General features: G+C 38.5%; 1 protein-coding gene across 3 annotated transcripts in view; it reads right to left on the reverse strand.

The window, feature by feature from the left end:
- Positions 1-25,004, reverse strand: part of ERC2 (ELKS/RAB6-interacting/CAST family member 2) — an 801,227-nt gene that overhangs the window by 412,830 nt on the left and 363,393 nt on the right. For 2 of the 3 annotated variants that reach the window (XM_039482087.1, XM_039482086.1), the window contains exon 11: positions 20,602-20,795. In XM_039482087.1, coding sequence (XP_039338021.1) covers positions 20,602-20,795 — 194 coding nt within the window. Of the gene's footprint in view, positions 1-10,331; positions 10,344-20,601; positions 20,796-25,004 lie in introns of all 3 variants that reach the window. The other variant, XM_039482085.1, reaches the window with a different exon arrangement.

Consider the following 25,004-nt stretch of genomic DNA (forward strand, 5'->3'; position numbering starts at 1 on the left):
ACCATGGAGAATTAATTACTTTGACACAGCCAACATTTCCAATACAGTTGGACTTGAAAAAAAACTTGGTGTCCTCAGGGAAGTTCTGGTCTGGATAAGACCTCTGTTTAAAATGTTAGATACATCTCTAATTTTAAACAGACAAATAAGATTACTTATGGGAATGACAGTTCAAACATTTCAATCAACTTTGTACTTCTATTTGGCAAATGTTTCTATTAGTAAAATGAAAAAATAAAAATACCAGCTCAAACAGCTGTAAGGGCCATCTCCAACCCACTGACTTTAATTCATCTGGATCAGGCCCTAACACAAGTCCCAAAATAAAATGGGCAAGAGCAAAATAATGCTGTAAAAACAATGAGAAAAATCAGACTGTCCGGGAATACTTTCCTAAATATGGTACCTGCCTTACTCACTATGTATGTTGGTTATAATGGGTCACATTTTAGCCCATGCTAAGATAATAATAATGGTGTTGCCCACACCTCCAGCAAAAGGATGTGCACATAGCATGTGGTACTAAACCAATGTTAATATTCACTGATAGTCTACCCTAAAGAAAACACCTCCCCATCTCCACCCCATGCAACATATACCATGAAATGTAGATTAAATTGTGCAAGGAGCTGTGCCTGTGGGCCATGGCTTGATTAAATCAGCCACACACACAAAACACGCAGATTATACAGCATGACCTTTTTGTCACACCCTGTTACTCCTGTCTTTAATTTCTGTCACGAGGTTTTCTCTAACTTTTCTAGAGAAACAAAAGGTGGGGAGGGGGCAAGGGGGTCTATGGGCAGATTAGTGTGGGGTAGAGACACAGACATACCTCCTCCAGCAGGCTTTGGAGTGATTTGTGGAGTAGTTCTGTCACTTCCACCCCTTACTGTAAGAAGTGCTATTGTGCCTGGCCCTTGTGCATGATAGGGGAAGGAGAGAACAAGGGCTTCTTGTGTTCTCCTCTCCCACCTGCACACCCATACTATACTCAGGCATAATCTGGCACAAAGTGATGATCATAAGCACACAGTGTACAATTTTAGATAACAGAGCTCTTACTATTTTATCTCAGGAATGTTTTGTAGTACAAACTGCACCTGGGCTGTAACCAACTGCAAATCCAGCTCAAAACTGGCACCGTTGCAGTAATTTTCATGGGAGGTCCTCACGTGGCAAATATGTTAGAGGGAAGCAATGCAGAGTGCAATTACCAGCTTCTGATTGCTCTTATATTTGCTATAAGTTAATAATCACAGAGGCAGCAGCTAAGCACCAAAACAAAAGGAAACAAGAGTGCTTTTCACTGGAGCAAAATCAGGAGGTTGAAAAGCAAAAAGTCAATGATGGAGATAGCATCAGTCCTGGAACAGCTATGATTCAATCCCAAAAGCCAAACAGGAATTGTCCCCCAAACATACAGCATTCTACACACTCTAGAGGGCTTTTCAGAAAATGTGAACAAATTCACCTCTGCCAGCATCTTTGGTGGGCACCTATCAGTACTGATCAACAATTCACACAATCCATGTGCCAGTTCACCATGGTCTCAATCTAATCCATCTTAAAAACAAGCAAAGCACAGGATGGAGCCTAAGAAAACCCAAAAGCTAAATTTAGAAGGTTTATCATTTCTACATCCTTAAACCCCACAGAGTTGGGGTTTCTGCCTTTAGTTTGTTTATCAGATCTAGTTTTATATGACGTATGCTATGAATATTTGTTACTCTTTAAGCAACGAGACCAAACCCTATAATTAGCTCTCTGCATAGCCTCTTTTATTCCATTTTATAGCACTATATGCCCTGAGCATTTAAATAGCCAAATCATTGCTTTTAAGAGGAAGTGACTCATGTAGATGCACCAGTAACTAAAATATGAAAACAGATTTTAATTAACTGTCAGTTTATATTTCAAAGGTATCTCACAATTTTAAAAAATGACCTTTTTCCATTCCTTTTGAATTGAGGAGTCTTTAATTTAATGTAAATTATTAATGTAATGTAGACAGCAAATGTAAATAAGCAGCACAGATAGATAGATACAACATCATAAAAATATGAGGGTAATGGAAGCCCCACAGTATAAGTATATCAAATTGACCATCTGTTGTTGAATGGAGCCTTCTTGCACAAAGCATCCTTCCTTGCAAAGGGCTCTCTTGATTGAATAGGGCTAAATGCTAAGGGTCCTTACTTGGTTTTCGTTAAGCAAATTCCCAGTGAAATCAGTGGGAGTTCTGTTTGATGAAAAATGAGTAAAAACTGAGTAAATACCATAGAATTTGGTCCATTGTGACTGAGTTTAACTTGTTTTAGTTTCTGTGATCCCAAAGACCACACTTAGCCTAAGCTTTAGACACAGTGGGGCACAAAGGAGAAAAAAGTTTAGCAAAACCGTGTAAAATCTGTGCTTCCTAATCCAATTCTTGGTGGTGCTCAAGGGTTTTCATTTACTTTGCTTGGGGTTGCTGACCAGAAAAAATGTAGAAGTTTGATGCTCCCTTCAGAAGTCAGATAAAGGTAAGCAAGGAGTAGTTCAGGGCCTACTGTGGAGAGGGGTCATGTGGGAAGGATGCCCTCTAAGTTAACCATAGCCCAACCCACTATCTTTATATAGCAGAGATCGTTCTCTATTCATCTCTAAGAGCCTTAGAGGAGGGTATCACAGGGACAAATTTCTGCCTCCTTTTTAGAGCCTAGACGGAGGGAGAAGAAATTTTGGTGGGAGGTAATTCTTTTTTCCCCCTTCTCCTAGAGACTCAAATTCTATCTACTGGCTAAGCTAAGTGAGCATTACACCTAGTTACTCTCTGCTGCTTTGAGAAGATGACTACAGGATGAGGCGAAGTAACTGAACAGCATAAAATGTGGCTGAAAATACCTGGTTCAACAAATATGGCTAAAATTTTAGTTATCTGCACATGATCTAATTCACCCATCACTAGCTCTCAAAGACAGAGTAGAACACAAGTATGTTACAGTACTCAATGTTGCCAACTCTCAAGATTAATGTATCTCATTATTTGGTGTTCTACTTAAATGTCCAGCTCCTCCTGTCTCATTTACATGAGAAATTCAGTTTTCAATTAAAACATAAGTTTGTCATGATTGCAAACAAAAGCTTGAAAATGTAACCCAAGTGTATCCTATATGCGCAAAGAAAAAGAACCCTAAATTTATTATTTTTTAAATTTCACCATTTTAAAATCTCATGAATATTTGAAGCCTGACTTATGAATGTGTGGGGTTACTGAGTGCTTCAGTAAGGGACTATCGCTTTGTCGCAACAAGCAGCTACAAGAAAATATTACTGCATTGTGCAAACCAGTGTCTTGGCATTATGAGTCGGTACAGCCAAATGTTGTCACAGAATCTGTATCTCCCACCTTGAAAATAAACATCTGTGCTTAGGTATTTATTTAGCAGATGTATAATAAGGGAATTTTTCCAGAGTAATTGTTTAAACAAAAATGGTACTTGATACAGTACTAGCTGCACTAAGTGGAATCCTTTAGTCTGCAGCACTTCCACCTAAAGCACTGGAGACATACTGTGTTTGCATGCTGGAGAGAGAGGTGCATGGAGGAAAGCAGAGAACTGAGACTCACTAGCTTCCCATTGAGTACCTTTTTCATAATGCCATTTGTAGCTCAGACTAGTTTCATCTCCACATACGTCGTGGATTGTGACCACTGAAAGCTCAGTACAATAAAAGCAGCAAAGAGTCTTGTGGCACCTTATAGACTAACAGACGTTTGGGAGCATGAGCTTTCGTGGGTGAATACCCACTTCGACGGATGCATGTAGTGAAAATTTCCAGGGGCAGGTATATATAAGCAAGCAAGAAGCAGGCTAGAGATAACGAGGTTAGTTCAATCAGGGAGGATGAGACCCTCTTCTAGCAGCTGAGGTGTGAAAACCAAGAGAGGAGAAACTGGTTTTGTAGTTGGCAAGCCATTCACAGTCTTTGTTTAATCCTGAGCTGATAGTGTCAAATTTGCAGATGAACTGAAGCTCAGCAGTTTCTCTTTGAAGTCTGGTCCTGAAGTTTTTTTGCTGCAGGATGGCCACCTTAAGATCTGCTATTGTGTGGCCAGGGAGGTTGAAGTGTTCCCCTACAGGTTTTTGTATATTGCCATTCCTAATATCTGATTTATGTCCATTTATCCTTTTCCGTAGAGACTGTCCAGTTTGGCCGATGTACATAGCAGAGGGGCATTGCTGGCATATGATGGCATATATTACATTGGTGAACATGCAGGTGAATGAGCCGGTGATGGTGTGGCTGATCTGGTTCGGTCCTGTGATGGTGTCGCTGGTGTAGATATGTGGGCAGAGTTGGCATCGAGGTTTGTTGTATGGATTGGTTCCTGAGTTAGAGTTACTATGGTACAATACAGTTTCTTATCTCATCCCACTCTTATTGAATAACACTTTAGATAGTTTCAATTATAATGAAAATGAATCAAATCTAAATCAGAGGGTTTGTCTGTCACAGATCCATTAGACCATCAGGTGTGTGCACTAGGGAACAGGGCTGTAAAGAAGTAGTTTGCTTGTTCAGTCGTTATTTTCAACAGCACCTTTAGCCGCAATCACAACAGAAATTAAAAATAAAGTTTGTTTTCCGGAGGCCCAATACCTGGAAAATAAGCTACAGTTACAATTGTGGACCCCAGTTAAATAGACCTTCCTCTGTTCTTAACTTAGGTTAACTAACTGAGGTTAAAATAGAAGGCAACTCATGTTTTAATTTGGGTTAGCAGCTCAAGGTTTTAACTCAAGCACCTAAACTGAGTTAAAATCTGAGTTGCCTTAACTTCACTGCTATTTTAACCTGAGTTAGCTAATTTAAGTTAACACCACACCTTTTTTTGCAGTGAAAATATACCCTAAGAAGAAAACCTACAGAAGGGCCAAACCTTGTGTATCTCAGTGGGCCATTGAGAGTAACTTTCTCCACTACTTCAATCGACAATCTATAATTAGAGTATTTTCTTCTATTCTAGTTAGTGCGTCCTTTGTATCATTATCCCTCTTTGATCTCCACACTATTTTCTATGCTGCTTCTTTCCTTTACACAAAAAGAATGATTTGGTGACTTAGTGAACAAATGAAATAAATGTACATCTCCCAAATGAGAGATCATCTGACTGCTCCCCAAATGTAAATCTCTGATGCATGGGGAAGTAATTGTGCCTCAGCCAGGTGCAGTATACCCTGGAAAGGAAGAGCAGAATGGCTGCTTCACGTTTCACAGGGTGCAGGATATACTTCGCAGAATCCATGTCTCTGCCCACTTTGGGGAGATTAGTGCCAATAGTGACACAAAGGAAGCAAAAAGGCTGTTTCTGTGCTGGAAAGCACGGAATGGAAAGGGAGAACAGTTTCTTGTGGCCCTGCTTCCATAGCATATCAGTGGAGAGCCAAGTGCATTAAAAACCAAAACATATACTTTTGTACTCAAAGGATTACAGAACTCTCACCCCACCCAATTTATGCTGCCCTCTAAATTTTGCCCCCTAAAATTTGCATGTCAAAATAATAAATTACTAGGAGATTATAAATTCTCTTTTCTTGTTCAGAGATCAATTTCTAATTATCTCCTAGTAATTTGTTATTTTGACCTTTGCATGTAGTTTAGCATATTATGGGAGGCAAAGTAAAATGTGGGTAAGGTCAAATGGGTGGGATAATGGTGAGCAATGAAGGATTATATTGCAGAGAGGAACAGACTGGATCTTTTAACTGTTCATCTACAGTTATTCTGTTTGTTGTTTTTTGTTAAAGATTCAGAATTTTTGTAAATAAAGTGTAATAGTGACTTTTACATGTCAATTGGACTCCACTCAAACATACTTTTGACTTTAATTCTTTTTTTACCAAAATGTTTTGATTGTGAATATTTATATATATAAACAGATAAGAGTGAAGCATCCTTCATCAAATCTTTAAATATTTTTACAAGGCAGTCTTATTTAATAACACACTATAACAGAAAAAGATGACAACACTCTGTCAATTACCCAATAAATATTACAACTATGTTTCTCACCAAGACTAAGCAGTCTTTCTGAAAAGGACAGTATATCAAGGATTCTCTCAGTGCTCATTAATATAACTATCTCATTTTCTCCAAGGAAATTATCTTTGAACAACATATCACACTGCCCTTGGAACCATCAAACTGACATTTGACAAAACTGCAGAAGGCTACTAAGTTAAATTTAAAATCCCCTTAGACCTTGCCTTGCTCATCTCATTGAGCTTTAACCTCCCATGGAAACAATTAGGCAGACCAACAGCTAACGCTGGTGGGAAAATTTCTTGCATTTCTCAGTATATTAAAATCTGTTGGAACACATACCATCCCACTGTTTGTCTATATACAGAAATGGAGGAGGGGGTTGCAATGTATAGTAACCTAAATGAGAAATATTAAGTTGGTTCATGAAAAGTTCAAAAGTGCTGTTTCTTGTATTTAGGGCTATATTTTATTTAACAGATTGAAAGTATGTAATTATTTCTATAATATATTGTATTCTCTAGTCTGCCATAAGTATAGAAGAACATTATGTTATCATTTAGACAACACATTCTCTAACAACCATAAAGCAAAACAAATAATTAAAAAACACACTTAGCAATACATTGATTAATATAACTGAATAATTAAATACAGCCATTTCCTAAGTCAAGCTCTGACACTAATGATTATACAAGCCTGGAAACCTTAATGCAATCACTGGAATCCGTCAATAAACCCACATTGTACTCTAGTAGCCTTAACCAAGACTCGAGGGACAAAATTTGGCAGAGTTAGGACAACAGTTTTCTTTAATGAGGTCAACTACTCCTTTAGGTCAATATAACAAAACAGGAATCACGCCCACAACCACAGGACAGATATTTCCACACACCAGTCATTAAATACCACAAAATGAAATGCATGGCAATAATATTGCACGATATTCTTTCTTTAACTTTTATATTGCAGATGACCTTTTCAATATATGTTGAATATTTGCTGACACAAATGCTATAACACCTACATTAAAATATTAAATTAATCAAAGGTTATCCCAAAGTAAGCATCTCAAATTCATTTCTGGATGGAATAAAAAAGAAAACTACCGTTTTACAAGTGTAGCAGTAATAAGCAACCAATGATTTCCAAATAAATTGTGTCTTAATGATTATTTGAATCCTTGCATTTAATTACTATTCAGCCTAGCTTCTCTAGAAGTTGTCTATATTATGCATACAATAAAGAAGAAACTAAATCAGTGTTCATCCAGTTTACTGATGCTATTGACTGCAAACAGAATAGGATAATGATGAGATTCAAATTTCACAAAAAGGAAACTACATATGTAAAGAAATGCAATCAGCTTTAGTTGGAAAGTGATTTATAAAAGCTAAGCTTAAACACTGAAAAAAATGATATATGTGAAGTTTTAAGTACCGAGTATCTTCTCCAAAGATTTCAAAATTGCCAATATTTATCCAGACTACCAAGGTAGAAGACTAACTTAGAGGCTGATGTGAGAAAGATAGAGATTTCTGACAAGCTCATCCTTGTAGGGCTAGGAACGTGCTGAACACTTTTCTGTATGAGGTTACAACTTGGGGTCTAAGTGGCCAGCAGCCTAGCTAATATTTGTCCTCCATAAAATTGAATCCACAGATTCACCCCTCTTGGATGCTAATCTGCAACAGCAACCCTCCTTGGAAGTGGGCTGAGTGCTCAGTTGTGGAGCTAAGATATAGCATCTCTCCCAGCCTCAATATACAAAGAATAATTTGGGGGTAAAGAGTGTGAATTCGCATAAATGTAGGCTTTCTGAAATTTTCAGATACAGACATCTTACAAAGGCAGACTGAAGGTTCTGCCATAGCTCTATCTGAATGTGACATCAGGCCTTCCGATACCTGGAACCTGGACTGAAATGAAAAACCTGTACATCCCAAAATTATCTACCTGAGAAACCTCTGCATTGAGATGGACTCATCAGTCTGGATGATTTGTGGAGGGGTGGGAGGAAAGTTCTATCTAGATATTGTCTGAAAGTCTGCCTTAGTGAATGGAACAAAGCTGCCCAAATAAGTCATATGGTATGGGGAAGAAAACCAGTAGACAAATGGACTAGTTTATGTGGAAGTCAAGAGACCACTTTTAGCAAAAACCTTGTATGTGCTTGAAGCACCACTTTTTCCTTAAGAAAAAATATGAATAAAAGATGAGTTTAAGACCAAGAATGTAGTTTATACAACTGCCAGGGGACCATACAAAAAATTAAAAAACCACATCCCAGGACAATGATTAGTACAATGAAGGCTTGGAAAAAAGATTTAAAGGAAGGGATAATCAATCACCTAGGAACCAAAAGCCCACAAAGCCATTGGATCCTTCAACTTGAAGTAGGCTTTTAAGAAGCCCTTCTTCATTCATTTCCAATGGCAAGACCCATTCCACAGGAATTAAAAGGAAAATATAGCTGCCATGTGTATTTCAGAGACGATAAGTGTGAGCTAAATTTCATTAGCCAAACCGTGTATTGCAAACTGGAGGATATTGAAATAACTCAAGGCAACAATAGTTTACTGGATGCCCAAATAGAAAACTTTTTTCCACATTAAAACATAAGTGTTATGCTTGGAAGATTTATGAATTTCCTAGAACACTTCATGGGAAGCAGCAAAGTTTCTACAGCTAAGAGCCCAGATTCTACAATGCTAAGTACAGAAGAGCAAGACCTAGGTGTGGTACCACTCTCTCTCTCTTTCAACTAGAAGTGGTTGAAAATTTTCTGAAAATGATGATTTGACTAAATAAAATGTTTAGAAGAAATGTGCCAATTTTGTCAAAATTGACAATGAAAAATTATCGAAACGTTTCACTCTGAAAAGGTAAAAGTGCTTCATTTCGATAAGTGTTTTGTTTTATCATTTCAACTTTATATTAAGTTTAAAAATTGAAAGAAAACACTTTGACCTTATCAGAATGAAACATTTTTAAAAGGTAATTTTGATATTTCCCAAATTAATTGTTTTTGGAATTTCATTTCACAGGAAATTTTGAAAATATGATTTTTGTTCCAATTCTAGACAAAGGGAAATTTCAAAATGTCAGCTCCTGGAACAGAAATTCTGAGTTTCAACCAGGTCTACTTTCAATAGCAAGCATAAAATTATAGAATAAAATATGAGAGGCAATTTAGTTGTATGTAAACGTGATATGAATACTGTACAGTAAGGTAATTGCAGAGCTACCTGAATTTACAAAGGATTTGATTTCAAAGCACCTCTAACTGAACTTTTGAGAAAGAAGCTATAGAATTCCTTTGAGAGGGTTATAAAAAACATCTGCAGTACAATCATCATGAACTCATCTGTCTTAAATAGGCATCAGAAAGCAGGCTAAATCATCTGGAAAAGTACAGTAAAAATTCTTTCTGCATCTAAGCACCGTGACATATAAAGCCAGTTCCCAGCTAAGTATTTTCTTCAACTTCAGCTATGATAAGTAAAGGAAAATAAATTTTAAAAAAATCGAATTTTCTATTGTGTGCTGTTAATAATAAGGATCAAGCACATAATGCTTATTTCTATAGTCCCTGTTTTTTTTGATTCATTGGCTGATATAAATAAGTATTATTTTCTTGGAGTACAGGAATGGGTGGTAAAAAATGTCTATTACTTATTTTCTTATTACTGTTGACTAGAGTTGGTTGGGAATTTTTTGATAAGAGGTTTTTTGTTGGAAAAATGTCCATTTGTTGAAATAAACTTTCCTCAGGAAAGGGTCTCACAGTTGTACCAGTGGCTCACATCGTTTGAACCAGTATATGACACTGTGTGTAAATGATGAATTCCTTAACAATAAAAACAAATTTAAAAAAGAAAAAGATCTTCACACAAAACAACATGTGGATTCAATATGTGGCTAAACCACTTTTTCTTAGAAAATTTTTTCAAAACATTGTGATTTTTTTAAATAAAATGGCTTAAGCTACAATGTTAACATAGCTGCTCTACTACTGCCAGAACTTTTGTTGTATGGGAAATGTATAACATTGGTTTAGCCCCATCATTTTACATCGTGCTTTAGAAAATGATGATTGAGCTTGAAACACAACTGGTAATCTTCCAATACTTTCTGACAACAAAATTATCATATGAAAAAACAAACTCTGAATGTATAATGAAAACAATGAAAAATAAATTGCAAGAGAAAAACCACTTAAGAAATGTATTATTTCAATGAGAAGATCAAGCTTAGCTGAACAGCGAGTGATGTAAGAGAAGAGAGCAGAAGGTACTGACCTGGAAGTCAAGCTTGTTGGAGCAGGGATGAAAGCAGCAGTTTGGAGAACAAACAGAAAGGAAGGGAGATAGCAAAAGAGAATAAAGGGAGGATAAAGATTAGTTTTTTCCAACAAATAGTGAGCTTTTATATCAACAGTCTTTATTTTAAAAAAGCAGTAAAATAAAACTTCTGTGTAGTATTTCTTTGATGAGTAAGGACCAAACAAAAACTTAAAAGCAAAAAAGTCACCTAGCCATTTATGGACTATAGAAAACTATATATGTTTATGAACTCACACTGCACATATACAAATTTTAGTTAATAAAATAGGTGGCAATTGTTAAGGCATTTGTTTGGCAGCCTGCAGTAATCGTCATGAAACCATTATTTGAACCAGTGGGTTTGACCCACACAGGGCCGGCTCCAGACCCCAGCGCGCCAAGCGCGCGCTTAGGGCGGCGTCCCGCGGGAGGGCAGCAGGCAGCTCCGGCGGACCTCCCGCAGACGTGCCTGCGGAGGGTCCGCTGGTCCCGCAGCTCCGGTGGAGCATCCGCAGGCATGGCTGTGGGAGGTCCACCGGAGCCGCGGGACCAGCGGACCCTCCGCAGGCACGTCTGCGGGAGGTCCACTGGAGCCGTGGGACCAGCGACCGCCAGAGCGCCCCCCGCAGCGTGCCACCCTACTTGGGGTGGCGCAAATCCTAGAGCCGCCCCTGGACCCACATTCGGTATGTCATCTTCATCTGTGACAACAAAAAACCTAAACAAGTTGGCTACAGGTTCAAAGATTTTCATTTTAGAGGTTCAAAGTATTGCACCTAACAGTGATCAAAGATATTGCTTCCGTGTGTCCCCCAGGAAATAAAGTCCCTTTCAAAGCTGAGAGCAATCTTTTTCACTCCTGAAAATGAGGTTAATACTTCATCATTGAAAATATCCAGATGCTTGATAACTTATTTGTAAAAAAAATAGCTAACGTGCCTTTTCAATTAGCCAACACACAAAAAAATCCCTATCTTATGCCAAACTAGAATAATTCCTAGAGTTGTCACAGCTGCACGTTGTTGCATTTATTTATGAAAGATAATTTAAAAAAACCAGAAAAATAGCTTTTGACAGCTATTCAGCATGCTGGTTCCTCATATTTCACATACTGAATTATGTCAGTGCTGCACGGTTTGAATGCTGGCAATTTTTATAGAGTAGCCATCACTTTTCTTTCCATCTCAATTCACTACAAAAATGCCCAGTGAAATAAAGTTTTAGACTAAATCCCACAAAAGTCAGGATATTTGAAATTGAATATTCATAACTGTGCCTCTCTAAGGTGGTATGTGCAAAAACACAGTTGCAGGTGTGAAGTGGATAATTACATGCACAAAAGAACTGTAAATTGTGGGCTTGGATAGATTGTGCCATTTAATCAAAGCCTGGAGTGAGAGGCATTCTGCTCCAAAGACGCAGAATTGCTCCCTGGAAGAACCCAATTGTGCTATGGAGAGTATAATATGATCCTAGCTCTGCTGGGTGATGTGGAGGGGGTAGACTGCTTGTCTATCTTCCCAGTGCAGGAGGAACTAATGCCACTCCCAAAAGTGTATTCAGGAGTTTCCTTCAGGGCACAATTTTATTCTTCAAATACAAAACTCACAAACACACACATACAAAGCTATTCCCCTGAATAAAGCAAGCTGGAGGGGCCCAGAAGCCTTTTCCCTTGAACCTCTCCTCCCTACTCTAGGACAAGCCACAGGAGCTAACTTTCCTGCAACACTCCTCAACTGACCCCTTCTCAGTTGGGGCTGATATAGGAACAGACCTGATTGGCCACAGGCCCTTAAAGAGGGTGGATCGATGGCTTTTGGGTGACTTGCTCCCAGAAAGACTGGCCGCGCAGCACAGAGGCCATAATTCTGTACTTGTATTAAGAGGACCCTATCTTCCCTACTGCATAGCCACCTAAGGACCAGCCCCAGTCTAGCTCACCACAAAGGATTTCTGATGCAAATGCTGCCAGACTCTTGCAATAGTACTGCACATATTTACTATACAGTTAAAGTCCCACAAAGAGAATATAATCAAATTGCAGCTAAGAAAATGCTTCAGTAGTGTCTTTGCCTCAAAATAATATATGTCTGAAATCTTTGTAATTCCTAAGGGCTCTGCTAAGTGGCTGGATTCAATTTAACAAACTGATTAACTAGTCTACATTTTCCTCCCTGGCGTAACTCCAGGTTTTAGGGATCTGCATCACGATTTACTCTCTCATCCCCCCTCCATCAACCTGATGACACTTCACTCTTTATCCAACATCAAGCTGGAATGACTCAAGTATATACCTGCAGATTGCCAGATGGGTTAGTCAGGGGCTATAGCTCACAGAAACAACACACATAACTGGAGAAAACTGTAGCTTAGACCTGTTTTATCTGTTAAAAATCAACATGTGCCTGATCTGTTTCTGCTTCCCTCAGGGGTGGTCCTCCAAACCTCTGTTGGAGCTTAAAGACCTACCATTTCCTAAACTGGTTTCTTCTGCATAGTAATTGAGCTGATTCAGGGCATACATTGCATAGGCTGCTTAAAGTGATTCATGGAATGGGCTGTCCAAGCAGAAGCCCTCTCCAAAAAGAAATTTGTTATTAATCTAGTCCATTTCCTTTGTGGACTTTTCTTCAAATACCCTCCTCCATGGGATGGAATTTATCATCCTATGAAGCGTGCAGGGCTCTTTAAACAAATAGAGTCCAGACATTTGCAGGAAACTGTTTATAATTCCCAAAATCCTGAGTTACAAATGAGCAGGGACAGCCTCCCTATGCTGCTTTTTAGCTACACATACTGTAGTGTGAAGACAAACATGAAGAGGCATGCTTTAAGTAGCAACTATACAATTCCCTGAACTGGAAGTTCCCTCATTTATTAAGCTCCATGATGCAACACACACTAGTACTGATTGGTGTGTGTAGAGGACCAGGAATTCTATAACTACTGCACATCTTCCTTTCTTTATAATAAATTGAAACTTAAATCATAAATCAGTGTCTATACATACAATTCAAAAGAAACTTCCAATTCCTCAAAACTATTTACACTACTATGTCCCTTTGCCAACCCCATTTACATAGTCCAGAGCAATATTCAAAAGATCAAGCCTTTGAGGGGGGTCTGATCAATCTTCCAGACTATGGTCTCCCTTTTGCTGAATTTGTGTGTGCAGTTCTCTGGGGGAAGGAGGGCTCAATTTGTGATAGAGTACCCGCAGGTCCCAGATCCGTTCCTTGTTGTGTTAGGAAATATTTAAGATTAACCAGATTATTCCAGAGAAGTCCTTTTGGAGTCTCCACTAGGTAGCCTCTGGGAGTGTCTGCCTGGTTCAGAACTGTTCCAAATTTCTGGGAACTTTTAAGCCAACCGTTGCTCCCTGGTCTCAGTTCAGGTAATGCTTTTGTTCTGTGCCAATCACTGAAGTTTTGTTGCTGCTTAATTTTAATTTCAGAATCCCATTTTCAAAATTCCTTCAGGTTGGGCTATTTAGATTTAAGCATATTAGTACCATAGATATAACCATCCTTAGTTGTCTTCGCAGCAAACGTTTTGCTGGGAATAGACCAGACACAAGTGATGTTGACTGCTGGGCCATAAATGCTTTATACTGGTCTATTGTTTTTATATAGGTCTTTTTAAAATCTGCACTGCTCTCTCCACCTCACCATTGCTCTGGAGGAAATGTGGACTACTAGTAAAATATTAAAAATCAAAGTCCTGTGTGAATGGTAGGCACATTTCAGAGATAAATTGACACGCATTATTTGATATGGAGACTTTAAGAACTCCGTGTTTTTCAAATATTCACTTCAGTCTCTGGCTGTCCTGTGCTGAGGAAGTCTAAGTAAGTATAGCCAAGTCAATATACCTGGAAAAGTAATCAACTACAATAATGTGTGTCTTTCCAGAGAAGAAAATATGTTGCTACCCACTGTCAAGCTCTGTCAGGTAGTTTTGTAGAGACTAATTGCTCTGGAGATTGCCCCCCCCCCCCTTGTTTCATACCCCACAGCACTCTACTAAAGTCTGAATTTGCCATTGAGACTGGGTCACCGCCCGGTCTGTTGTGTTCATGCTCTGCACTTGTTTATTCCTTGGTCTTCTGTATGGATTTTGGAGAGAATCTCTTTCTGTAGTACTGTAGGGATAAAATTGTTCCATCCTTTCAGAAGCAGGCCATCAGCCCCAACGAGGTCCGTACATTCCTGCCAATACAACAGTAGGTCTGTTGGAAGTTGACTCTGAGCCCACCCTCTTTGGCAGAGTTCAGTATATTTCTGGCAAGTCTTATCCTTTAGTTGTTCATCTCTAATTAGCTGAAGTCAGCTGACAAATGCTGGATTTGTTGCCAGAACAAAGTCAATGTAGACTTTGACGTCTTTCTCTAAAGTCTTTTCCTTTTCATTTGGTGGCTGCTTAATTGGGGTTCTAGATAGACTGTCTACTGTTATGAGAGCTTTCTCTAGCACATGATCAATGTTTAAAGAAAATTGCATCAGCTGTAGTTGAAATTTTTGAATCTTAGGTGGAAGATCATCCAGTGGTTTTGAATCCACTAAGGGCTTATGTCCGTTCACAGACCCAAGTGTCTGCTAGAGCTTCCTTTTTCACTTGAGCATACCACTGTTCAGTTTCTGAGAGGCTCCTTGATATAAATGCAACAGGTCTCTGGTCTCCTTCTGGCTGCTTTTCTTTGAGTTCTGCTCCTAAACCATATGACAATGCATCCACTGCTACTGTTGATGGGTCGTTTAGAGTATTGTGCCAAAACAGTACTTTTTATTTATTTTATTAAATGCATTTTGTTATGTGTTCACCCAGATCTGTAAATTGTGACCATTATGGAAATCTCTTAAGAGTTTTGTTACATGAATAAATTTGGTAAGAATTTCCCAAAATGGTTTGTCATGCCCACAAACCTTTTTACACCAGAAATGTTTTGTGGTTTGGGTAAGGCAATTAATGCTTTCAGTTTGTCTGAATCTGGCTGAATTCCCTGTTTGCTAATTATGTGTCCTATAAATGTAATCTGCTCCTTTCCGGATTCACATTTCTTATTCAGAGTGAGTCTAGCTTCTTGAAAGCATCTCAAAACTGTGTGTAGTCACTCATCATGTTCATTTTTATCTCTGCCATATACCAACACCTCATCTGCATGGAAGAGGATGCCAGGAAAACCTGACAATCTGAGAGATTCTCTTTTTGAAATGTGCAAAATGGAAGACGAATGAAACAGTACCTTCCAAACCAGGTGATGAATGTAGTTAATGGTACAGATTTTTTAGACAGGGGGATCTGCCAGAAGCCTGTCATAGTATCTAACTTTGAGAAGACTTTGGCCTCTGATAACACAGCTAATGCCTTATCAGCTGCAGGAAGTATGTGTCTTTCTCTGCGCACCCTTTTATAAGGTTGTGTAAAGTCCACACAAATGCAGAATTTGCCATTGAGCTTCAGTACTACACCCATTCTCGCACACCAGTCCGTGAGTTCTTCTATCTGGGAAATAACCCCACTCTCTTTAATTCTTCTTTGACTTTTCCTATAAAAGGTATAAGGATGCACTATGAGGCTGAGAGAGCCAAGGGAGTTGGTGATGGCACTGATTTTATTTTGTACTCTCTTGACAACATTCCTAGCCCTGAGAAGATGTGTGGATACATGTCCTGTATAGTTTGCTTTCTGCCATTAATGCATTCCAGTTTCAGTAATAAATGTAGTCCTTGTATGCTGGAAACTCTAGTAGGGGAGTTGTTAGTCCTGGTATGACACATATTGCTTGTTAAAGAACTTTCAGTTGTTTCCCAATTTCCCAAGGAACTTCCCACAAACATCCAACTATTGTTACTAGCCCCATGTAGAATCTTATTTGATCTTTGCTGATTTTCATCTGGGATTGATTATAAACTTTTTGGAACTACAGTGACTGCTGCTCCAGTAACAATTTTAAATTTAAGTTTTTGATTGCTCAGATTCATGCTTATGTACAAAGATATTGCCTGTTCTAGTGAGGATATAGTCCTTAGAAATATAGACTCACCGTCATCTGATAACAATCCCTGTTGGATAGTTTCCACTATTATTGATGACCTGCACGCTATTGCCAAATATCCCATTTTGTGGCATCTCTTATATTCTGCCTCTTTAGCTGCACATTGTTGCAAGCTGTAGCTTGGTGTCTTGCCAGATCTTCCACAACTTTTCCAACCATCCTTTCTTTTAAGGTTTAAACAAATGGAAACCAGACATGTGCAGAGAACTCTGTTTACAATTCCCAAATACCAAGTCATCCGTGAGCAGGGACAGCCTCCCTATGCTGCTTTTCACCCACACACACTAGAGCGTGAGGACACACACAAAAAGTCATGCTTTAAGGAGCAGTCCTGACCAGGAAGTTCCCATGTTTAGTAAGCTCCACACTGCAACACATCCTGATCCTATTTGGTTACTGTGGAGGGCCAGGAACTCTATAACCACTTCACCCACCCATAATTTAGCCCCTGGTGCACATGTGGGTAACAGGATATCTGCACTTCTCAGGTTCTGGAAGCACAAGATCTCAGTTCTCATTCCTTTAACAAACCACTCAAGATGTGAACTCATAGAAAGTTAAATAACATAAGATTGCTCTGGGAAAAGCATATTACAGGCTATTAAGAGTATACATTGTTATTGTTAGTTATACTGATAGTTGTACAAGATCTTTTACACTTGACTCTATTGAAAATGAGTATTATACCAATACAGCAGAAAAAACATGACCAATGCAGTAAGTTACCAAAGAGTGCTAGAAAACTTTTAGGTTTATCAGATTGTAACAATAACCAATTTGAAAAATCAAAGTATTTTATTGTATATAAAAAGTAATTAACATACAGACCAACCTACAGTATACATGATGTACTGTATACAGTATAGGCATTTGTTAGAAGTAAATGATTAAACTGTCAGAAACGCAGTGATATCTGAAGTAGAAACATAAAGTTCAAGCCAAAGAGAATTACCATATGCATAAAAGCTCCTTCAGTTTTGTTAATAATTCCTGCCTGTCTGCTATTCAGCACGTACATTTCTTTGAGACTGTGCTAAATCAGATATCTCTTCTTTCAAACATTTGACATTCTCTAATATACTAATCAAAAGTGATTTCTCTGTGTTAAGTTTTATTTCAATCTATAAAATACAAACTTATTTCAGCGTTTTTTTAATTTCAGATAAAAGGATTTAATTATAAACACTCCTCCATAACTCTGAAATGGAGATGTGTTATATTGGTAAAAACACTATAACTAATAATATTATGAAGTATGTGTATTATAATTCGAGCAAACAAAATTAGATACTGGGCAACTTAAAAAGACTACCTTGCAATGCAAGGAAGATGTTAGAATAGGAATACACATGGTGCTCAGCAGATTATGTTCAAAATGAATGCCTGGACAGAGCATTCACTTTCCTAAGAAATCCCACACAAGCCTCTGTATCTGGAGCATGTGCTGTCACTATCACTGGACAGAAGACAATTTTCCCTTTGGAAGCTGCACAGGAGAGTTGGGAACAAAGTGGAGGAAGCAAGTTTGCAGAGCTGCAACTCATCTTTTTACCCCAACAAGGAATGGGTGGAGAGTAGGTAAAACCTTGGCTCTGCCTTCCCTCAGATAACCAGCCAACAGAGCTGAGCCATCACACGGGGGAAAGTATGCAGCACCTTGTAAAGAACTGCAATAGTTTACTTCTTGCTGGAATTATAAGGGTCTCAAACTTTGGGTCATATTAAAGGAGCCTGATTTGCTAAAAAAGGCTTAAGCATCAACACTCTGAAAATCAGGCCTCTTCACTGTGTCTCTATACCTAGAACAGATTACTTTCCCTGGTGTGCTGGCCACCCATTCCCCACCCCTTAATACCCATACACATACAGGAAGGTGAATATACTTATGTCTCCTTATTCTCCCATGCTGCAGTCTAAAACAAAGGATAATTTAGCCCTTACATTCTAAATAGATGAACCGACGCAAAATTTCTAAATCAACATTTGTGTTTTATTTTGGAATAGTTAATCTGCTTCTTCATGGAATACTTTCTTATGTACATTGAATCTCTAGGGCTCAATCCTGAGAAGTGCTGAGTATTCTAGCTCGGATGCATGATACATGTGCTTAAGTTTAATCATGTGAGTAGTCTCATTGAAATTAACTGGATTCCACACAGGGGCCAGGGGCCATTCTAGCAAATCTCAATGCAAGTTGGGGGCTAAAATTTATAACATTTTATAATAGCCACCATCTGGTTATATTCAGCTATTCAAATATACTGTACACGTTTCTCAGAAATACGTCACCAATTTTGTCACACTCAATATACATGTGATTCATTTTTTTGTGTGAAATTGAAGGAAAACGTAAAATATCCACTACTCATTAGAATCCTGGCCATTTGCTCTATAGTCAATTGTCAGTAAATGACTGAAACTGCTTTATGTTCAGACTAAGGTTCACATAAATCAAATAAAAATATCATGCAGGAAATCACATTCATATGCAGAAGAAAACCATACGATCTATTCTTATATTTATGTCTCTGTATTTGATTATATCCTTTGTATTAACTATGCTGGAAGTAAACTATTAAACATATTATTTACAGTGTGGGAATTTAAATCTTTATTTTGCCAAATTTCCCAAAACAAGAAAGTTTAAAAGAAAAATCGGGGCCCAATCCTATAAGGTGCTCAGCACCAGTAACTTCTACTAACTTGTGCAGATGTCAGTGCTTCTTAGCACATTAAGGCCCACAGATACTATAATTCCTGTTCCGGGCAATGAGAATTTTCTATATATATATCAAACATTTTCCAGTAACTTGTGGGCACTGTGTACATCAGGTAGATGTATTTATTATGCATTTATCTACAAAATTCATCTATCATCCATCCCACATCTCCTGGGCACATGCACATTACTCATACAATTATAATATTGTAATAATAGTAAATATATTGTATGGTAAAATAATATGTTGAACAGAATATCATTTTCGTGATTTTATTCTTAAGCATTTTATTCTACACCATCCACAAGTAATTATTGCTAACCAGATCTTTGTCAAGTGCCTGCAAAAAGTAAATAAAGTAAATATTTAGCAACAGTTAAATTGTAAAAAGCTGATAAATAACCACATTAACTTTTGGAAGTTCACCGGAAGTTTCAAACCATGTAAGAAGGATGTTTTACCTCTAATCCACACAAGCCTCCTTCTGTAAAAAACAGATCTTGGCTTTCTCCCTCCAATAACAATTGAAATTACTAGTAGGTCTATTTTGTAGCAGGATCTTTCTTCTGTGACAGTGTGCCACTTTGTCCAGTAGTAGCTGATAGATGGGCAGGATCTAGCAACAGTTACAGTGGGACCCACTGATCTTGCTTTTGATTTATGTGGCCCCTTGAGACTCTCCTCTCACAACACAACCCCTGAAATACACGCTTTTGAAACACCCTAACACACAAGATTGCTTCCTTCCTTCCTTCCCATAAGAATGGCTACGCTGGGATAGGAATGGAGAAATCTCACACATTCAAGAACTTCACATATATAGTACAACCTGGGGCACAATCTTCAGAAGAAGCTTTACAGTACTTTTCAATTTGAAAGGAACAAGATTAGTGGTTCCAACCCCCTCTCTCCCTCCACTAGGGAAAGGCTGAACAACTTCCCCACATGTAAGAAGAAAGGGGAAGAGCCACCTTCAAAGGATACTTGCCAACAGAAGTGTGAGGTACCCCAGAAAAATACCCAAAGCTAGAGTTAAGGAACAAATTAAGAAGATTTACCACATCTTTCCAGAATTTCTCAGATGTATACTGTACATGCTGTTCCAGGCAAGGACAAATGTCTGGAATGGTTCTTATTTGGGTTCACTAATACTAATACAGTATCAGTAAAAAAGCATAATTGCTCCCATAATGCAATATCTCACCCAGGTTCTGCAGACAGGGATATTACTATGTAAACTGGGTAGAAGTTTCCCTATATATACTCTTTGATATGTAGAATACCAAGCCTTTTCTAGCCAAAAGGAGGAAATTCCAAATCTGCTTCAAAGCCAGCACATAAACTTGTTTCTTAGGTACAACTCGTGAAGTAATGTGAATTGACTTTTTTGTTATTTTAAGTCCTTCCACAACGGAGATCTCTTAATAAAAAGGCCATTCAACATAAAGCAAATAATACAAAAAAATACCTTTCTAGCTCAGCAATTTTCTTATCTTTGTCATTCTTCTCATTCTCAACTTCCTTGAGGATTTCTAGAAGTCTGTCAACCTCAGCTTGAGCTTTGCCACATTCTTCTCTGTAGTAAGATGCCTCTTTGTCAAGCTGTTTCATTCTGTCTGCAAATTCTGGGTTCAGCCGAGCTTCTTCTTCAGCTTCATGAGCCTTCAGTGTTAAATTAAAAAAACAACAACAATCATTTAGATAGTTTGGTGGTGCTATTTCTGCAGCCTCAGAGTTCAAATCTGCATGAAAAAAAGGATTATGGGTATTTTTGTCAGTTGGAAACATATTCCCATAGAGGCACAGAAAAGAAAAATGAAAATCTGTCTGCATTCTTCCTATAATCATCAGGGGTTTATATTCCCAAAACTGCATCATGAAGAAAAAATATTTTCCCCAATTTAGCGTTTTTCATACATGAACGTAACCATGAAAATCTTAACTTTTGTTTCACTATAAAAGTTTCTTACTACAGTCAAACAAGCAGGCATTTAAAAAAATGCCACATTCGGTACCCTAGTCCACAGATTAAACCACTAGATATCTATTAAAATCTCATTGGATACTAACAATTTAAAGGAAGGAATCAGAGCTGTTTTTAAAGGTAAAACTAGAAGAATGCTTTCAGCTGACAGTTTTAACCCAAAGCCTTTTTTTCTACTGTTAATACTTAACCTGAAACATCAGAGGAACAAGCCCATTGGTGAACACGGCACAAATAAATATACCTGGCAAACACATGCATGGGTGGGTGGCAATTTCACAGACAAGAAAGAACACAATGAAAACAACAACAACCGGGCGGAGTCCTGTCCTACTCCCACCAAAACTGATGGGAAAGTCCCATTAACTTCAATGGGAGCAGGATTGGGCATAAAGGGTTTTAAACTCTTGGCTGAAATAATCAGAGACAGATGGAAACAACAATGCACTGCAATGCTTAGCCTACCCCTTGTTTCCCATTATTCCTAATTGGCATCTTCAAAGAGCAGGCAGGGAAAAAACAAGTAGTTTAACTGCAGTGCACATTAAACATAAAAAATTCAGAGAACATTTTTTTAAAATGTACAAATATTTTACAAAAATTAATTAGAACAGTAGGTCTTCCTGCTATCTTACTAAACAGAGCAGATGTTGATTTATTTTTAATTTCAGGGAATAAACAAGGCAAGCAAGCAATGAAACAACTGCTGGTCAAAATGAAACATGCATGTTTTGAAAAAAAAAATCAGTACCACGAACTACTACGGTTAGAAGGTTGACATTCTTTGCAATGATTTAGTAGAAATTTTTCTATATATATATATATTTTTTAAAGTCTTGTGTTTAAAGGAGGAAAAATAATTACATTACTGAAGAACAAAAATATTTTGTTTCTGCGTGTAACATAATTTAAGCATGAGGATAATAAGGAAAATAATGTTGCTTTCAAATTCTATTTTTCTACTTTGGGATTTCTATTCTCGCAGGAGATCTAATTGTGAAAAGAACATGAAAGTGACATAAGAAGCTCACTATATTTGTTTTTCTTGTTACTCCAATCCTCCCCTCTAGATAATATTACATTCTTAGGCTACAGGCTTCACGCAGATGCTGGGATCTCCCTACACTGAGCTCATTGCAGGGTCTGGTACTTAAGAGTATTTCAACTATATTGTTCTGGTGGCACATTTACTAACAAATTATTTTTTATCTTTTAGAAATCCACAAAGTTGATAAATATCACATTGGGGGTGGGTGGTGGTGGTGGGGGGAATTAGCTATAGTCAATTTTTTTGTTGTTGCCAGCATTATATTTTTAAGTGCAATAATGGCTCAAAATCCAGTTGTGCAAGAGACTGAGGTCCTTCTTTAAGGCGCTAAGCACTCTCAATTCCCACTGACTTCAACAGGAAATGAGAGTGTACAGCACTTTGCACAAGTGCTGTACATGTTCCTCTCCCATTGAAAATAGAAGCAGGAGCTGGCAAGTATTCCTATATTTCTGTAGAGACCAAAAATCCACAGGAAAAACCAGGTTCTCTCTTTTAAGATCCCAGGTAATCTATGGGGAGAGCCATCCCTTCACATCACTCCTCAGATTTCCTTCTCCCACCTGGGATCATCATTCACTTAAGAAGTCCTGAAATAGACTCACCCACTCTGTCCCTATTTCTCATTTGCCTCTTATGTTCTATCCCATCACCATTAGCGCATATCTGTCTATCCACATGCCCATTGCAGTACAGAGACACTCAACGATTCAATGGGAGAGCTGGGAAGAGAACCCAAATTCCCTGAAGCCCAGTCACACACTATATCCACTTGACCACACCGCTTTACAGAAATAGTCTTTTTAATCATTATGGATGCTTTAATTAACAGTAGTTTGCATGTTAACTTTACATTAGAATTGTACATGTTTGATGCTGCTTTTTATTATTGTAACCATGAAGAGCGTTACACACATGTACTAGATATTGAAGACAAAACAGTAACGTTTTCAAATTTTTAGTGTTAAAATTAGTTGTGTAAAATGAAATCATTTGGAGGTCTTTTCATGTTAACAATAATAATTCTTGGCAGCTCCAGGAAGCACAAGGGAAGTAAATGGCACCAGGAGACTCCCTAGTCCCCTTTGCACTCTTGTTCAGTAGCCAGGCACAATAGAAGCCCTATTACTCCAACAAAAGAACTATTCCTAACATGCCCGGTACTCAAGACACTTCAAAAGGGAAAGGGTGAAAGCAGAGCCAGGGTTCCACACAGCAGAGGCACCAGAGCTAGCTGGGCATGCATGCAGGAATATGCTGCACTCACAAAACGGTGTAGTTGACGGTATATTCCGCTACATACCAGCAAATTCCATGAGGAATTCCGCCTTCCAGAGGCACAATTCCTCCTGGATAGGTTCCCCTTGGAGCAATGCATTTCAACACCTCTCCAAGCATAAGACAGTGCCTATAAAACTCGAGTATGCCCAGAACTGATAAATTACCTACCCCACCCTACCAAGGCTCTAGAGATGCTTCACAGAGATGCATAATGTAAAATAATGTAAAAGCATATTGCAAATGCCAGGATAAAAACATTCTAATCTAAAAATATTAGGAAATTAAATATGGAGCCCAGTATTTGAAACCATTGTTAGGTTGTCCCTACTTGCATGGGATTACCCATTCAGTAGATTGGGACTAATTGGGAGAATAAGGATTGTTTTGCAGAAGGGATGCAGGATCAAACCCATGCACACTACTAAATGGAAGGAAAAAAGGAAAGGTTCCACATATATGGAGGGCTGATGGAGCAATATCATAAAACATCTTTGAAACAGAAAAGTTTTCTGGTGTTATTCAAAATTTGCCAAGGACAGACTAATTGGCTGTAAATAGAGAGTGAGGCTATGTCTACACTACAGCCTATGTCAGCAAAATTTATGTCGCTCAGGAGTGTAAGTATTCGACCCCCCCTGAGCGACTAAATTACACCGACATAAGCACTCATGTGCATAGTGCTATGTCGATGGAAGACCTTCTCCCACCAACATAGCTTAATGCACTTGCGGAGGTGAGTTTTATTTATTCCAACGGGAGAACTCTCTCCTGTCAGCATACAGCATCTTCACCGGATGTGCTTCAGTGGCACAGCTGTACCAGTACAGCTGCGCTGCTGCAGTGTAGTACGTATAGACATGGATTAAGTTCACAACTAAGTTATTCAATTCTCTCACATTAGGGACAAATAGAGAGAGAAAGTGGGTGAGGTAATATCTTCTATTGGACCAACTTCTGTTGGTGAGAGAGACAAGCTTTCGAGCCATGCAGAGCTCTTCTTCAGGTCTGAGAAAGACACTCTCAGTTTCACAGTTAAATGTGCTAACTCAGGGGTGGCCAAACTGTGGCTCGTTAGCCACATGTGGCTCTTTTACCATTAAAGTGCGGCTCAGGGAGCCCCCCCCCACACACACACCCATTCTTCACTTACCAGACTGGGTGGGGGGGATGCTCAGGACCTTTGCCTTGCATCAGGGTGGTGCGGTTGGGGCTTCTGCCCAGCAGGAAGGGAGTTTTGGGGTTTCAGCCCTGCAGGGCGCAACTGCCAGGGCTCAGGGCTTCAGCAGGAGCAGCGCTGAAGCCCCAACCTCTGGCTCTTGAACTTCTGAAGATTGTCGTATGAGGCTCGGAGGGCCAGAAAGTTTGGCCACCCTTGTGCTAACTACTTATGCTAATAAATCTGTTCCATCTGAACAGTTCTTTACAAGACAAAATTTTCTTATTAATATACACCACTTACATATTCAATATAAATGCCAATAGCGTATTTGAAAATTCTTTTAGAGACTTGATACTATTTTTAATTTGCATAGTACTGTAACCATCTAACAACAGTTTC

This window comes from Mauremys reevesii, linkage group 7 (genome assembly GCF_016161935.1).
Source record: "Mauremys reevesii isolate NIE-2019 linkage group 7, ASM1616193v1, whole genome shotgun sequence".
NCBI lineage: Eukaryota > Metazoa > Chordata > Testudines > Geoemydidae > Mauremys > Mauremys reevesii.